Source organism: Myotis myotis, unplaced genomic scaffold, assembly GCF_014108235.1.
Source record: "Myotis myotis isolate mMyoMyo1 unplaced genomic scaffold, mMyoMyo1.p scaffold_m19_p_19, whole genome shotgun sequence".
NCBI lineage: Eukaryota > Metazoa > Chordata > Mammalia > Chiroptera > Vespertilionidae > Myotis > Myotis myotis.
This window is the reverse complement of record NW_023416323.1, coordinates 1,277,551-1,295,047: the sequence shown is the minus strand read 5'-3', so window position 1 is coordinate 1,295,047 and position 17,497 is coordinate 1,277,551. Positions and strand designations below refer to the sequence as shown.

At 55.3% G+C, this 17,497-nt stretch overlaps 1 protein-coding gene across 1 annotated transcript; it reads right to left on the bottom strand.

Moving 5' to 3' along the window:
- Positions 1 to 75: 75 nt before the first annotated feature.
- Positions 76 to 16,813, bottom strand: CADM4 (cell adhesion molecule 4). Its single transcript, XM_036346047.1, has 9 exons — positions 16,691 to 16,813; positions 4,978 to 5,124; positions 4,470 to 4,622; positions 4,089 to 4,223; positions 3,305 to 3,469; positions 3,089 to 3,179; positions 2,785 to 2,957; positions 1,636 to 1,764; positions 76 to 1,131 (listed from the first exon to the last, which is right to left on the bottom strand). The coding sequence occupies exons 1-9, from the start codon at positions 16,752 to 16,754 to the stop codon at positions 1,022 to 1,024; spliced, it is 1,167 nt and encodes a 388-aa protein (XP_036201940.1). The 5' UTR covers positions 16,755 to 16,813; the 3' UTR covers positions 76 to 1,021.
- Between the last annotated feature and the right edge of the window lie 684 nt (positions 16,814 to 17,497).

Below are 17,497 nucleotides of genomic sequence, written 5' to 3'. Positions count from 1 at the left end.
ACCAGCAGCTCCTCTCCCTCCCCATTCCCAACAGGGTGCAGCTTCGGGCAGAAGGACAGACACACAACTACCACAAACGTGTTCTCTCCTCAGTTTAATGGTGGTTAGTGGGACTGCCACACCCCCTTCCCATTCCCCTCCCTGCCCCGTACAAAATGTTGTGTTGTGGTGTTTTGTTTTGTTTTGTTTTTACAAGAAAAAGGGGGCAAAAGCCAGGAATGGGGGAGGAGGGCATAATCTGATATTTTCATACAGATTTTTTATTTTTTTAATATATTATATATAAAACCATAGAGACCAACACCCTCCCTAAACTCCTTTCCTCCTCCCTGGAGTGGGGGGCCTGGAGGAGAGCTGGGGAAGGCCCCCCCAGGAGTGGGTGGACAGAGAGACAAATATAGATAGGACAGATGTGGGGGAGAAGGTAGAGGGAAGGGAAGCTGGAACCTGGGGAAGGGGGATTGGAGAAAAGGGCTGGGGCTGTCTCCCTCACCTCCTCCATCAAAGTTATGACACAAAGACACAGAATCCCTGTTTCCACACCCTCCCCCCCACCCTTACCCCCACCGTGCAAACATGGCTTTGCAAAGAGGTGCCCAGAGCTCTATGGAGCTCCTACAATGGCTGGCATGAGGTCTTGGACCCCCAAAGAAATCTGCGTTTCCCTTCCCTGCCCACCCCACCCTTCCCAGAATCTGATCCCCTCCCCACATGACCTGGTTCTGCAGCTTTGGGGCCCTGGCCTTCCCCCTGTTATCTTCCCCCAACCCAATCCCTACCGCCCTCCCTGGACTTGGGGGATCTGGACCTTTGGCCCCTACCCCCTGGGGGACCCCAGACCTCTGGGACCTTGCTTCTGGCCCTCAAAGAGACCTAGGCATATGACACCCCCATCCCTGCCCAAACGTCTGAGGTGTTAGTGGTGGGGAGAGATGCCCACCATCCCAGACTCTGGTAAATGTCTTTGCAGCTGGCAGTGGGGTGGACCCTCGCCCAGGCCCAGGCCTGGGGTAGAGACGGGTCAGATGAAGAATTCTTCTTTCCTCTTGTGTCCGTCACTGCCATTGAGGAAGGCTTCTCTCGCTTCTCCCTGCTCATCCAAGCCACTGGCCTCGTGGGTCAGATAGGAGCCTGAGGGGTGACCCAGGAGTTGGACAGAAATAAACGGGAAGAAAGAGACAGACAAGACAGATATCAGACAAGGAAGAGGGAGAAAAGGAACACAGGGAACAGAGGGAATCAGGACCAGGGAATAGCAAAATGGGCAGAGAAAGAGGTGAAGCAGAATTAGGTCGATACCAAAAGTTCATGGAAAGATCAACCCTGATCTGTTCTCTTACTGACATCCCCTTGCTCTGTTCCCAAACGAATCCAGCAATTAGGAAGGTAAATCGTTTAATTTAAACTCACGGATTTAATTCCGCTTCAACGTTTCACCCCTTTTATTCATGGGCAAAACACCTGCCCCTGTGGGAATGTTGGCCTCAGATCCCACAGGGTTTGAATCCTGGTTCTACTAGGCTCTGCCCTGTCTCAAATTCAGTCTCTACGCCCCGCCCCCTTAACCAATCCAGCAACCAACTGCAACCCTCGCTGAATTCAGACCTCCCTCCCCTCCACCCCCCAACCACTCACCCTTCTGCCGTACCGAGCACCAGACCATGCCCACCAGCACACATATGATCAGAAACACCAGTAGCGCCAGGATGCCGCCCACAATGGCGTAGGGCACGGACGTCTGAGCCTCTACCACCGCACCGGGGTCTGCCAGAGGAACAGGGCGCAGGACCAGGTCATCGGAGCACGGTCCCAGCCCGGCCCATAGCTGCCAACCTGTTAAATTATTCCGCCCACCCCCTCTAACCGCTCCCCCTTAACGTGCCATGCCCCTCAAATTGCTGCCACCTGCTGGGCCTTTCTCATGGCTTCCCGCTTTCCTGATGTTCCACGACCTCCAGGAATGCCTGCTGGATTATACACCCCCCCACTGGGTCCTGAGTCATTTTGCTAGTACCTGCTCTGAATCCTTTCCTCACCCCACCCCCAGAGATCAGAAACAACACATCCCTCTTCTTGGGACTATGCTTCTTCCCCCGTAGAACCTCGGGTCCAAGTCCCTTACCATATTTTATCCAAAATGCTTCTGGTATCTACAATGCTATCTAGGGCCCAAACATTTCCAAAATTCCTGCTGCACCATCATAAGAGTTTAACACGTAGCATTTTTTTTTTTTTTTGCTAGGGGCTTTCCAACCGCTTTATTTACTTTTATATTTTTGGTTAATCCTCCCCCGATAATATTTTTTCATTGATCTTGTAGAGACAGTGGGAGAGAGGGAAAGACAGAGAAACATCATCTATTGGTTGCCTCCTGCACCTGCCTTGACCAGGGTCAGGTCGGGGGAGGAGCCTGCAACCAAAGTACGTGCCCTTGGCGGGAATTGAACCCAGGGCCCTTTGGTGTGCAGGCTGACGCTCTATCCCCTGAGCCAAACCGGCTAGGGTCCTTCCAACCACTTTATATATTTAGCTCATATAATCTTCATAAACCCTGACATAGGTGCTATTGTTCATTTTCACTTTACCCATGAGGAAACGAAGGAGCAGACTATGTCACCGGCAATAGGATGTTGCAGAGACAAAACTGAACAATAAGAACTTTGTGGGCTGTTGAACCTAGAATCACTTTGCACAGGCCCCGCCCACCCAGGACGAGGCAGGGACCCCGGGAGGCCACGCCCCTGCCCTGAGCCCCGCCCCCAGGCCCCAGCAGCCTGCACTCACCGTAGACCACGAGCACATAGAGCGCCCTCGCGTGGCCGTGCTTGTTCGACGCCTCGCAAGTGTAGGTGCCATTATCTGCTGATACCAGGCCAGGCAGCGTAAGCGTCTCCCCGAACGCCTCGGCCCGCTCCGGCAAAGACTCATTCCCGCGGCTCCAGCGGATCTGATTTGGCCTGGACGAGGGTAAAGGACAGTGAGAGTAAGGGACGCAGGCGCCAGCATCCAATCCTGACTTCTCAGCAATCTATGGAGCATCGAGGAATAAGAGGGTCCCTCCTCAGGCATCTCGGGCCCCAGAGCTCACCTGGGGTTCCCCGTGACGGCACACGTCAGCACCAGTGTGTCTCCCTCCCTCACCACAGCCTGCGAGGCATGGATCCGGGCCGTGGGGGAGTCTGCAGGCAGAAGTGCGATGGGAGAGTGGCTGTCATGGCCGCCACGCGGGGTTGGAGCCCTCCCGGGTCCGGCGGCTGGCGTGGGGACCGCCCCGCCCGCCGGCTCCCCGCCCCCGGGCACTTACACTGCACGTCCAGCACGTACTGCGTCTGCTTGATGTGCCCCGAGGGCAGCGCCTGGTTCTGCGCCTCGCAGATGACGATATCGCCGTCGTCCTTGCGGTCCACGCGGAACCTCACTGTGCTCGCCACGCTCCATACCTTGCCATTTTCCCTGCTGCTGCTCACACCTGCCGGGCCCCAACGAGACGTCTGCAGTCCAGGATCCCGGCCCCGCCCCCGAGGGCCCCCAGCCAATCCCAAAGCAGGCTATCTGCTAAGCCACGCCCCTAAGCCACAGGCCTCGCCTCCAGTCTTCCAAACGACGACCCTCCCTGAATCACGCCCACAATCCCACCTTCCTCTTCCCAAAGCTCTTTCCTCTTCCCCTCCACCTCCTCTCATCTTATCACTTTTTTAAAAATATATTTTTTATTTATTTCTTACAGAGAGGAAAGGAGAGGGATAGAGAGTTAGAAACATCAATGAGAGAGAAACATCCATCAGCTGCCTCCTGCACACCTCCTACTGGGGATGTACCTGCAACCAAGGTACATGTCCTTGACCGGAACTGAAACTGGGACCCTTTAGTCCGCAGGCCGACGCTCTATCCACTGAGCCAAACCGGCCAGGGCTCATCTATCACTTTATTCAATAGCTGCATATTGCGTGCGTGGCCCACGTCCGCCTGACCTGTGCGCTCTCCTCCAAGCTCCGCCCCCACAAAACTGCCTTTCACAGGCCCCGCCTCCTCCAAGCCCCGCCCCTCTCTGGCACCTCCCCCACCCCTCGTACCCCTTTCGGTAATACCTTTCAGCTCTTTGCGGTCGCGGTACCAGCGCAGAACGGCAACCGGGCGGGACCGCGGGACCAGGCAGCTGAGCTCCACCTCGCCGCCCTCCACCGCCTGCTCCCGGACTTCCACCACGGGATTCTCCGGAGCCACTGTCGCAGGGAGAAGTGGGTACGGGGGGGAGGTCAGGGGAGACAGCCAGGTGGGTTCAAAGTGACCAGGCAGCGGGATTTCAGGCAACAAGGGTCAAACCTAGAGCCCAGAGGTCAGGCAGGCCAGCCATGAGGCCTGGGCCCAGGTGTCCGGAAGGTTGAGAACAGCCCGGGTGGGGCCGCAGGATAAGGGAAAGGCAGAGGAGAAGGGAGGAGGGACGGGCTGCAGGAGGGAGAGGTGGTTACCCAGGACAGTGAGCGTGGCAATCTGGTGGTGGGTGTCCTCCGTGTAGAGCTGGCAGAAATAGCCTCCCTCGTCTTCCAGGCGGGCGTCTGAGAGCCGGATCCGCACCCTGCGAGGGGAGAACTCCTCAAGCTGGAAACGCTCATCCTTCAGGGCTAGAGTGAGTGAACCAGGAGTGAACTTGGGGAATCCTGGCCTCAGGAGTTGGACCCTTCCTCCAGGAGCTTAGCGGCCAGCCCTCTGCCTCTTCTCTCCAGCCATAGCTATGTACCTAAGGTGCCCACCTAGTTACCCCCTGGGGCACCAGAATGATTCCGGACCTCCCACCCACAGGAGTAGGGTTCAATCCCCCAGCTCCATGCTATGGGAGGACCCAGGAGCCCGAGCCCCCAGCCCCTTCCTCCCTCAGACCCAGGAGTCCAGAGTCTCAGCTCTGCCCGCTTTCCGGTCACAGGAATCAGCTCCCAGCCCTCCTCCTTCCAGACTCAGGATTGGGTACCCAGCACTCACCGCGGGTGCCATTGAAGAAGAGGGTCTGCCGGGCTGGGTTCTGAATGACAACGATGGACCCATCGTACTGGTGCAGACGGCAGGTTATCTCCGCCACCCCGCCCTCGGCCACGGTCACATTCTCCGTCTGTACTTCTTGTCCCACCCCTGGACAGGAGAGGAGACTCACTGAGGGCTGCAATTCTCTCTCCCCTCTGCTCCTCTCCCATCCACACCTCCAATCCCTCTCCTTCCCCTCACATTCAGTTTATCGCATCCAACATTTCCTGCAGGCTGGAGTCCAAGAGATGGCCTCTAGGGGGCGCTGCACAGGGCACACTGGGAGCCCAGAGGGAAGAGAGACCAAGACACCGAGGGACTCTTCCCCAAAGTGGCCGGAGACGACCTCTACAAATGGTTTGCTATCACCTGACCCAGAAAACCTCACAAAATCCTGCCAGCCAAGAGGTTCAAATCTTTGTGTTCACTTTAAGAACACCCGTGAGACTGCCCAGGTCATCAGGGATACGCACATTCAAAAAGCCACCAAGTAGCCTTGGCTGGTGTGGGTCAGTGGTTAGAGCAGCAGCCTGTGCATGGAAAGGTTGTGGCTTTGATTCCTGACCAAGGGCATGTACCCGGGTTGCAGGCTCGATCCCTGTCCGGGTTGGGGTGTGTTCAGGAGGCAACCAATCGATGTATTTCTCACATCGATGTTTCTCTGTCTCTCTTTCCCCCTCACTCCCTTCCACTCTCTCTCTCTCTATCTCTCTCTCTCAAAAAAAAAAAAAATCAATGGGAAAAATATCCTCAGGTAAGGATTAAAAAAAAAAAAGCCACCAATATCTACAGAAGCAATGTGTGCCATTCCATCCTTACACTGGTGGGGTTGGTAGGTGTGCCCAGGCTAAAGAGAGGGGCTGGACTCAGGGTCGGTAGCACAAAAAGAGTGCTGAATTTTTTAAAAATATTTTTATTGATTTCAGATTAGAAGGGAGAGGGAGAGGGAGAGAGAAAGAAACATCAATGATGAGAGAGAATCATTGAATGGTTGCCTCCTGCTCGCCCCGCACTGGAGATCGAGCCCACAACCCAGGCATATGCCCTGACTGGGAATCAAAACTCGACCTCCTGGTTCATAGGTCGATGCTCAACCACTGAGCCACACTGGCCGGACAAGATGCTAATTTTTTGCTGTGCATGCTTGAAAATGCAGAGAACACTGAACGTAAGGATTCAGATGTAGATTCTCTGGTCATTGAGCACATCCAGGTGAAAAGCTTCCAAGATGCAGTGCAGGACATGCAGAGCTCATGGGCAGATTAGCCTGGAGATGGTTCTGCTGAAGAAGGGCAGATAGTCCTAAACCAGAAGAGGAAGTTGCATGAAGAAAAAGAGATTCCAGAAGAAATCAAAACGTATGGCCTGGGAGTAAAATCAGCATAAAATAAATACTAATGAAAATTTAAAAAACCCTGGCCGGTGTGGCTCAGTTGGTTGGGCGTTTTCCCATGTACCAAAAGGTTGCCAGTTCGATGCCCAATCAGGGCACATGCCCGGGTTTAGGGCTCGATCCCTGGTAAGGGATGTGCAGCAGGCAGCCGATCGATGTTTCTCTGTCACATCAATGTTTCTCTCCCTCCCTCTTTCTTCCACTCTCTAAAAAAATCAATAAAAACAATTTTTAAAATTGTTTTGAAAAGACTGCCTAGGGCGATGGGGGATTAGAGAAGGTTCTGGAAGAAAGCTCTATCGGATCCAGGTCTCGAGTAAACAGGAGCTGACCAGGTGTGGGAGACTGCTAGGCGTTCACTGAACCCCATCTTCCACCCCTGGGCTCACGTTGTAGCTTGTCAGCAGGGATGGCCACAATACTCTCCCCTTCTCTGTGCATGCCCTTTGTAAGGCGACTGCTGCTCCACCCACTGAGGCACTCAGACCCTGGGAATCCGGGCACGCCTTGTGACTTGCTCTGACCAACAGAATTTGCTAGAAGTGATATTATATGAGTTCTGGAACCTAGGCTTCCAAAGACCTTGCAGCTTCCGCTCATGCCCTCTTGCTGCCCTGAGACAATTGAGTGAAGATGCCCAGACTAGTTTCCTTGAAGATGAGAGGAGCCCACCAATAGCCAGCAGCAACCGCCAGCCATGTGAGTGAGGCCATTCTGCACCATCCAGCCCCAGTGAGACCCCAGGTGACTGCAGCCATATGAGGGACCCCAACTGTGACCAAGAGAAGAATTGCCCAATTGATCCAGTCCAAACTGCTGATCCCAGAGTTGTGAGCAAATAGCATGGTTGTTTAAAGCCACTAGGTTTTATTTTTATTTTTTAAAATATACAGTGGGGCCTTGACTTACGAGTTTAATTCGTTCCGTGATGGAGCTCGTAACTCAAATTACTCGTATGTCAAATCAAAAAGTGAACGAGTGAGACACGTGATGCTGGGCTGATGTTGTGGCGTTCACTGTGACGTTCGCTGCGCCAACTAGCGGTGGGGTATCTGAAGCTGGCTCGTAACCCGAATTGTAGCTCGCAACTCAAGGCAAAAAATCGGCCGAGAGATGGCTCGTATCTCGAAAAACTCGTTAGGACACTCGTAAGTCAAGGCCCCACTGTATTTTTATTGATTTCAGAGAGGAAAAGAGAGGGAGAGAGATAGATAGAAACACCAATGATGAGAGAGAATGATCACCAATGATCACTGATCAGCTGCCTCCTGCACGCCACCTACTGGGGATCATGCCACAACCCAGGCATATGTCCTGACTGGGAATCGAACCATGACCTCCTAGTTCATAAGTCGATGCTCTCTTAATAGCTGAATGGAGAGAACTTCAGGGAGCCTAGAGGAGGATAGGATCGCAAGCTGGAAGCCTGGGGCCCTGACTCACTGTCCCCTGTGACTTGTCAGCACAGAACTGTAACATGAGCGAGGAATACACTTTTTTTTTTTTTTTTGCAAAGCCACTGAGATTTCAGGCCTGTTTGTTACAGAAGTTAACCTACTCTGATTAACACAGCAGAGGAACAAGGTAGGTGATTAGTAAGGGGGTGTTTCCAGCAGAGAAAACAGCCTGGAAGAAAGCTCAAAGCTGAGATTAATCATCATCAGCATCACCATCATCATTGTCACTGTCATCTTCAAACTAACAATCACAATAGCTATTGTTTATTAGGCACTTGCTGTGCTAAGGACATTACCTGTATAATTTCCATTTAATCATCACAATATCTGAATAAGGTAGGCACCTGTTTTCAATCACGTTTTCTCCCAATTCCCATTTTATAGATGAGAAAATTAGTTCAGAGAGAGAAAATGACTTGCTTAAGGTCATAGCCCAAGAGTGGCAGACCCAGGACCTGCATCCAAGAGCTCTCTGATTCTGTATCCTAGACCTATACCCACTGCTGACTGTCTGGGTGCATGTCCAGCTTTGGTGAGGGATTGTGGGGTGTGCTGGTGGAGGGCCTCAAATGCCACGCTAGGAGATTAGCTTTTATCCTGAAGACCAGTGTAGGTTTTGAAGCAGGAAAGAAGCATGATCACATCTGGTTATATACCTTTAAATGTTGGATAACTATCGATTCATGTCTCTCATAGTCTGTCTCATTCATTCATTTGAGTATTTCCTAGGCAGTGGGTAGGTTTCCCAGGGCTGCATGCCCAGAGATGAGTCAGAAAAGGTCCCTGTCCTGGACGGCCTTTCAAGATTTATGTGGAAGTAGACACAAATCACTGTAATATCCCATCTAACATGTTACATTCCCTGTAAAAAAGATAGGTAACCTCATTTGGGGGCTGAGGGTGGAAAAGATTAATTCCAGGGGGTGAAGGCAGAGAGAGTTAGCTTTCTACCCCGACATCATGCTTCCCTTTCTCCTTAGCAAAGGAACCCTGATGGTATTTTATGTTGCCCTATGCCTAGCAGAAAGATACATTTCCCAGGCTTTCTTGCAGCTAAGTGAGTCCATGTGAAAGTTCTGTCCAATTGGATGTAAGGAAAAGTGTCATGTGGTAATTTGGGGAGGATTTCCTAAAATGGGGGACAAGACCCTTGTCCACCAGGTCACCTTTGAGCTGCTTGGAACTAGGATGCTGATGCCTGGAGTCCTGGCAGCCATGTTGGCCCGTGAGGACAAGGGCAGTAGGGATGGTGCAACCAAGAGCTGAAAGGTACCTGGGCCTCCGGTGATGATGTAGAGCTGCCGTAAAAGCCCTGGATGCCTATTTCGGGACTTTTTAAAATGTTTAGTAGAACTTTTTTGTGTTTTTAAGCCACTAAGAGTGGTTTATCTAGTACCTCCTGGAATATCAAGCTTCACACGCCCAATCCAAATGTTTTCCTCTTCACGTTTTCTCAATCTCAGTAAATGTCACCACCATCTACCTGGCTGCTCAGACCCCAAACCTAGAAATCATGCAAGTTCTTACCCTCCCTTTCCTTCACCTCTAACATCTTTTCCATCAGCAATATCTATCCATTCTGCTTCCAAAATATATCCCATATCCATTCGCCTTTGTCTACCTCTTCTACCATAACCCGAGTCCAGGGGTGGGGAACCTTCCCTCCCCCCACCAAGGCCATTTGCACATTTATAACATCATTCATGGGCTATACAAAATTATCAACTTAAAAATTAGCCTGCTATATTTGGTCAAACATTTAATGAACTCACCCCTAATGCGTTGGCAGAGCCAGAACAAATGATTTCGTGGGCCTTATATGGCCCGTGGGCTGGACGTTCCCCACCCCTGCCCTAGTCCAACAACACTATCTCTTACTTGAACCATTTTTACCCCCAAAGATTTTTTTTTAAATATATTTTATTGATTTTTTACAGAGAGGAAGGGAGAGGGATAGAGAGTTAGAAACATCGGTGAGAGAGAAACATCGATCAGCTGCCTCCTGCACACCTCCTACTGGGGATGTTGCTTCAACCAAGGTACATACCCTTGACCGGAATCGAACCTGGGACCTTTCAGTCCACAGGCCAACGCTCTATCCACTGAGCCAAGCCAGTTAGGGCACCCCCAAAGATTTTTTTTTTTTTAAATATATTCCATTGATTTTTCTACAGAGAGGAAGGGAGAGAGATAGAGAGCCAGAAACATCGATCAGCTGCCTCCTGCACACCCCCCACTGGGGATGTGCCCGCAACCCAGGCACATGCCCTTGACCGAAATCGAACCTGGGACCTTTCAGTCCGCAGGCCGACGCTCTATCCACTGAGCCAAACCGGCTTCGGCAAGATTTCTTATGGCTTTTTAGAGAGAGAGGAAGGGAGAGGGAAAGAGAGAGAAACATGGATGTGAGAACGAAACACTGATCAGCGGCTGGCTGCCTTCTGCATGGCCCCCATAGGGGATCGAGCCAGCAACCTGGGCATATGCCCTGACCAGGAATCAAACCAGCAACTTTTTGGTGCATGGGACGATGCCCAAACGAGCCTTACTGGCCAGGGCTCTTACTTGAACCTTTAAGAACTACGCATGGGCCTCCTTGCGTCCATCCATGCCTGACTCCCACCAGGCCGTTCTCCACACAGCAGCTAGATGGATTTTCCAAAAAAGTAAAACAGATCAAGTCACCTCTCTGCTTACAACCCTTCATTAGCTGCCCATGACCCTTAGAATAAAATCTAGACTCCTTCCCTGGGCCTTCAAGATGCTATGTGCCCTGGCCCCGCTCTGGCTACAGTTCCAATCACCCTCACTTCACGCCAGCTCCCTGGCCTTGACGTCCTACAAACCCGCTGAGCTTGTCACCACCCAGGGCCTTTTCACCTGCTTCTCCCTTTGCCTGGAATGTTCTTTCCCCTTGACCTCTGGTCAGCAAACCGCGGCTCGCGAGCCACATGCGGCTCTTTGGCCCCTTGAGTGTGGCTCTTCCACAAAATACCACGTGCGGGCGTGCACGTACAGTGCGATTGAAACTTCGTGGCCCATGCGCAGAAGTCGGTATTTTGTGGAAGAGCCACACTCAAGGGGCCAAAGAGCCGCATGTGGCTCGCGAGCCACGGTTTGCCGAGCCGCAGTTTGCCGACCACTGCCCTTGACCATCCCAGGACTGCCTCCTGTTCTCATTCGGGTCTCTGCTCATATGGACACCTCTTCAGAGTGACTTTCTCTCACTCCCCATCCCTTCGCCTCCAGAACACTTCCTATTTCATCACCACTGTTTTATTTCCTGTGTGGAAATTTCACTGAAATTCTTTTATTAATTTGCTCACGTATTTATTGTCCCCCAGCACTAGATCTATTCTCCATGAAGCAGGGATATACACCATGGGGCTTACTGCTCTGCCCTTAGTGCCTAGAATGTGCCTGGCACTGGATAAATGTTTGGAGATTGATGAATGAATGGCACGTGTCCGGCAGGATCTCATTTCAGCCTCACCACAACTTTGTGACATCACTGTTCTCATCTTAAACACCTGGGTGACCATCTGTGTGACCTTGGGCAGTGGCTCAACCTTTCTGAGCCTCAGGTGCCCCGCCTGTAAAATGGGGATAAAGCCAGTGCCTGCCCAGTGCCTTGAGCTCAGGGAGCCCTCTGCAAAACTGCTATTATGACAACCTCCAGAAGCTTGCCCATGCACAGGAAAGCGGGCTGCCTGCTTACTCTGGCACTTAAAAAAAAACATTTTGAAGCCAAGCCATGGATCCTGCACCTCAGGGCTAGCCCAGTGCTAGCCCCCCATTTTACAGACGTGGAGAATGAGGCTCAGGGGTCCAAGGCAATGGGTGGCAGACACTCAATACCTCCGGAGAGCCATGAGGATGCCCCCCAAATTTATCTCCTGCTCTCTGCTTGAGGGTGCACATGGGGTGAGGGTGGGGGTTTTTGTCTTATTCCCTCCCCCTCCTGAAGACTCAGTAACCAACAGTGTTTGTGCCTGGAATATTAATGTCCCAGGAGCTTTTGTTTTGGGGCTGGGGGGTGGTGAGGCGGGACTTTCTGGGCAGAGAGGGGCTGAGCTTTGGGGATGAGGGCACTGGCCCTTTAAACTGTGTTGACAGCCTGGAGTCGTCATGGGGATGGTGCCTGGAAAAGAGATGGGAGGGTTTGGGAAAGAGCGGCTGAGCAGGTGACATGCAGAGACCCAGAATCCAGCACTCTGCTCCCTCAGACCCAGGAAACCAGCCCCAACCGCCTCCTCTCCTAGGCTCCTCCAGGCTCCTAGCACCCTCTTTTATCAGGACCAGGAATGAGTCCGAAATCTCAGCATCCTCCTCCCTCAATCCCAGAAGTCCCCAGCCCCCAGCCTCTCCTCTCTCAAACCCAGGACTCTGGGCCTTCAGCCCCCTCCTCCTGCAGGACCCAGGAGCCAGGGGTCCAGAGTACACAGCTGGTGGATGTTTCCACGGAAACTAAGTGGGGTGGGGGAGAACTTCCTGGGTCCTGAGTCAGCGAATACCCAAGGGAGTCTCAAGGTCACGGTTCCAGGAAGGTCACAGCCACCCCTCCGTATCCGCTCCCCAGGAGGTGTGTGGCATCATGCCTCCTTCTCCCACTTCCTCCCCTAGGGAGGTGGTACATCCCTGCATCCTGATTGAACACCCCTCAGCCCCCCATCAATGGCGGAGTCCGAACATCCTTGCACAAAGCATCAATTCTTCCTCAGCTCAGCCTTGTGAAGGCGCCTGTATTCGCAGGACCCAGGCATCGGGGTCCCAGCCCCTCCTCCTCCAAGACCTAGGAGTATGGACCCCCAACCCCCTTCTTTCTTGGAACCCTCCTCCCTCAGACTGGAGCCCAGCCCCCAGCCCCTTCCTCCCTCAGACCCAGGAGTCCAGGCCCCCAGCCCCTCCTCCCTCAAACCCAGAAGTCCAGGCCCCCAGCACCTCCTCCCTCAGACCCAGGAGTCCAGGCCCCCAGCCCTCCTCCCTCAGACCCAGGGGTCCAGGCTCCCAGCCCTCCTTCCTCAGACCCAGAAGTCCAGGTCCCCAGCCCCTTCCTCCCTCAGACCCAGGAGTCTCAGCCCCCAGCCCCTCCTCCCTCAGACCCAGGGTTCCAGGCCCCCAGCCCCTCCTCCCTCAGACCCAGGAGTCCAGGCCCCCAGCCCTCCTCCCTCAGACCCAGGAGTCCAGGCCCCAGCCCCTTCCTCCCTCAGACCCAGGAGTCTCAGCCCCCAGCCCCTCCTCCCTCAGACCCAGGAGTCCAGGCCCCCAGTCCCTCCTCCCTCAGACCCAGGAGTCCAGGCCCCCAGCCCTCCTCCCTCAGACCCAGGAGTCCAGGCCCCCACCCCACTCCTCTCTTGGAAACTTTTTACTCTAGGTCCATAGTTCTCAACTCCCAGAGCCACAGTCTTGCCTTCCCCCAGCCCTCTATCCCCCTCTTATCTGGAAACCAAGCATCAGGTGGGGGCCTAGGGGTGAGTCAGCAGCCTCACACACAAAGTCTCCCCTGTGGCCCCCACATTTCTGGGATATTCAGAACTCCCTGGATTCCAGGCCTCAGGCCCAGGGGGTGGGGGAATCCTCTGGAGTTTCCCCCTGAGTGTGTGTGTGGGGGAGGTCAGCGGAGAAATTCCTGCTCCGGGAAGGGTGCAAGCCTGCACTGAGCGCTCACTGTCCTGTCCTCCACCCCCAGTGGCCACTATTCACCCCCCTCCTAGGAGTGCCCAGGCTCTGCTGCTGCCCTCATGCCCTCCTGGGTGCCTGCGGAGGAGCCTTGGTGCCCGGTTCCCAGAAGACCGAGGGGCCTGGGGTCTGCACAGGCAGAAACCAGTGGGTGCTTGGGTCCTGGTGCCACAAGCCATTGGGTGCTGGCGAGTCTGACTGTCTCCAAGTCTCCCCGCCCCACCCAGAGAGAGAAAGCTGTCTTTGTGTTCCCCAAGATGGGGACAGGCCAGGCTCGCACGACATTAACCCACCCCGGCCCCGGCCCCGCTGTGTCTAAGGTCTTGGAATCCTTTGCAGAATCTGACCTCAGCTATAGGGACTCAGGCATCCAGCTCATGGGTGGGTGGGGGTCAGTGACAGAAACTTCCCAAGACCTGGACCCGGGGCTGACTCCCACTGGGGGAAGGCCCCCTGTCCTCAGAGTGGCTGGTCAGAACTTTAGAAGGGAAGAGTGAGTCACTGAGGAGGGAAACACTATTCGGGGTCAACAAGCTCCCCCTCCACACAGCCCCCCAACTCAAACAGCCTCTGTGTCTTTTCTTTGTATCTGGACATCCGTTTCCTCGGCGCTTTCTGTCCCAGGTTCTGGCCTGTGTGCATCTCTGGGCAGGCAACCCACCCCTTCTCACTTCCCAGCCTGGACCCTTCTTTCTTTTGGGCATAAATCTCACCATCTTCTGCTATTCGTGGCAGATGAGTGAGCCAGGAAAGAGAGAACACGTCTTTGAAAGGACACAAATGGACGCCATCTCCCATCCCCGCTGCTGCCGGCTGGGCAAGGTGAGAGAGGAAGGAGGGTGACTAAGAGGGACATGTAGGCACCCTGCACACACCCTGAAACCTAGTGGCCAAAGCCATTCAGAAACATCCAGTGAAAAGGAGAGCAGGCAGGGCCCTGTGAGATCCTGCACTCCAGCGCCCTAACCCCATGCTTTACCAAAGAGGAAAGTGAGGCTCAGAGAGGGATTGGGGGGATGATGCAAAACTACACCAGAGAGCCCAGTTCCTCGGCTCCCAGTCCAGAGTGCTTCCCATGACACCATTCTCTCCTGACTTGTTAAGCCCCAGGATTTAGAGAAAGTTTACAGAAGGGATTAGAGTACCAGGATGCGGCGATTTTAAACAAGGGAAGAACCAGTAAAGCGACCTCCCGGAAGTGCTGGATGAGAGATTCGTGCACTGAGTAGGTGGCGTCTTGGGCCATCTTCTGACGCCAAGACTCCAAAGTCCCACATTCTCAGCTGTCAAGATTCTAGATGTCAGAGATGCCAAGATCCAGGAGGCCAAGATTTCAGAATGTTAAAGATGTCGAGAGGCCAGAGTGCCAATGCCATCGAGGTTCTAGACTTTTAAAGGTGTCGAGAAATTTTAAAGATTCTGGGATTCTAGAATCCTAACCGAGGGTACAAAATACCCTCGGGTTTTTTGTTTACTGCACTAATTGGCTCTAGGATTCTATGAGGCTGGATTTCAGGGCCTAAAAAAATGACGAAAGAAAAATAAAACTGGAAGGAACTGTAGCTAAGGTGCCAGAGCACTCATCTGGGAAATTGCAGCGTGTCTGTTGCAAAGAAAGGAGGTAAGGATACATACACATCCTGAAGTGATGGCAGGGACTAGAGAAGAAAGCAAGGTGGGTGGTGAAAGGCCAGCTTTGCCCCCACTTTGTCTGGGGTTCAAGCTGGAATTCCTTCCCTTTCAGATCACTGAGTTCAACATCCAGACTTTACAGAGAGTGGAACTGGGCCCTGGAGAGAGGAAGGTTCTTGCCATCAGCTACTGTGGCCAATGGCAGGAGTCAGGATTGACACCCTGGCCCCCGGCCCTGCACCATATGGTTACACTCCTCTCTCAAATCTCACAGAACCTCCCGCCCTCCCCCTTCTGCCCAGTCACCTCCCAGTCCTCAAGATCAGCGCTACCCACCGGGGAGGCCGTGGCCTGTGACAAGTTCCAGGCACACAGTGTGAAGGGTGTGTGGGTGACATTTCCTGACCTTGTCCCCAGTCTCAGGGTCACGCTATCTTGGAGGTCTCCAGCTTCTCTCCGTGTGTGAAAGCTATGTGGATGGCTCTCTAGCTGCGCTGGAGGGGAGCAGCTGGGTGTGTGACCGCGTGGGGAGGGGCAGCATTTGGGAGGAATTTGCTGAATCCACGTGTGTGCCCACATGCCGAGCTCACCACACAATCCGCCCCCCCCCCTTCCCCCTACATTTCTCCAGGGCCTTTCAGGATGCCCTGCCTGACTCAGTTCCCCCCAGGGGCACATAGTGATAGGGAGGTGGGGGGATGGAGGATGGGGACGGGGGATCCCAGGATGGAGGTTGTAAGGGTAGAGAGGGAAGGCGACAGAGAGACAGTGGGACAGAGAGAGGGGACAGAGGAGGAATGAGAGCTAGGTGACAGAGGGGCTGGAGAAACAGAAATGACAGAAAGACAGGGGACAGAGAAACGAGGGGATGGGACAGATGGGGGACAGAGAAACAGGATGACAACAGACAGGGGCAGAGAGGGAGAGCAGAAACAGAGGGATAGAGAAGGGGGACTAGAGAGGACGACGGGGGACAGAGTGACCCGCTAAAAAGGAACAGAGACCGAGGGACAGAGGTGGGGGACAAAGAGGATAGAGAGGTGGGGAGAGGGAGGCAAGGAGAAAGGGGGGCGGACAGAGAGAGGGGCAGGACTTCGGGACTGAGGGACAGGGGGCAGAGGACAAGGGTAGAGGGACCAGGAGAGAGACTGAGGGACTCAGATACAGGCGGACAGAGGGACGCAGAGAGCGGGCAGAAGGACAGCGGGACTGGCCCGGAGAAGGCGGGCTGGGGCGGGAGGTGGGGGCGGGGGGGGGGGTCTCGGTCCCTTTGTCCCCGCTGGGATCGGGGCCTGCGCGGGGCGGGGAGCTGCGGCACGGCGGCCGGGGCCCGCGCCCCCTCCCCCGCTCGCGGCTCCCGCTCCCGACCCGCGCTGCGCTTTGTCCCGGGGAGGGGGCCCGGCCCGGCCCCGCGCGCGCATTGTTCGGCCTCTGCGGCCCCGCGGCGGCCGGGCTGTCAACGCGCTGAGCTCCCCGCCCCGGCCCGGCCGGCCCGCCCCGGCCCCCGACCTACCTGGCCCCGCCGCGGCCGCCCACAGCAGCAGCAGCGGCCACTGGAAGCGCCGGGCCCGGCCCATGGTGCCGCCGCCGCCGCCGCCGCTCGCTCCCGGCCCGGCACCTGCACCGCCCGCGCCGCCCGCCCCGCCCCCGCCCCGCCCCCTACCCGCCCGCTACCCGCCCGGGGGCGGGGCTCCGGGGCCGGGGCGGGGCTCCGGGCCCGGGCCAGTCCGGGAAGGACGGGGACACCGGGACACACTGTGTGGGCGAGGACCCGCGGGGAGGCGGTGGGGCGCGGCGCGCAGAGGTGGGCAGCCGGCGGGCGGGACCGGGAGCGGGACAGGCTGGGAGGGGGCAGAGGTGGCGCGCGTTCAGCCGAGAAGCGGGGGGCGGGGGGCGGGTGTCGGGGTGCAAGGGCAGGAGCGTGGTGTGCGGGCGAGTGTGCGTGTGAAAGGTGAGGGTGCGCAGGGTCGGAGGCTGAGCGCAGGGCGGGGCGGGCGCGGTGTCGCGTAGGGAGGCGGGGGCGGCCGCTGCGCGTGCAGGTGAGGGTGCGCGCGGGTGTGCAAAGGGGAGAGGGTGTGAGGCCGAGGGAGGGGGCGTGTGTCGTGGGAAAGTGAGAGTGGGAAGTGACCTGTGGACAGGTGAGTGAAGGACGGTGTCACGTGACAGCCGTGAGCTGAGCCGCCTGGAGAGGGACGGCTGCAGCCTCCTATTTGGGCAGGTCCACGACCCCCCAGCGCTGGGCTGGGCCGGGCTGAGCTGGAGTCAAACCCCACGTTCCCTCCTGTCCTGACCTGGAAACCCCGTGTTTCCACATCATTCC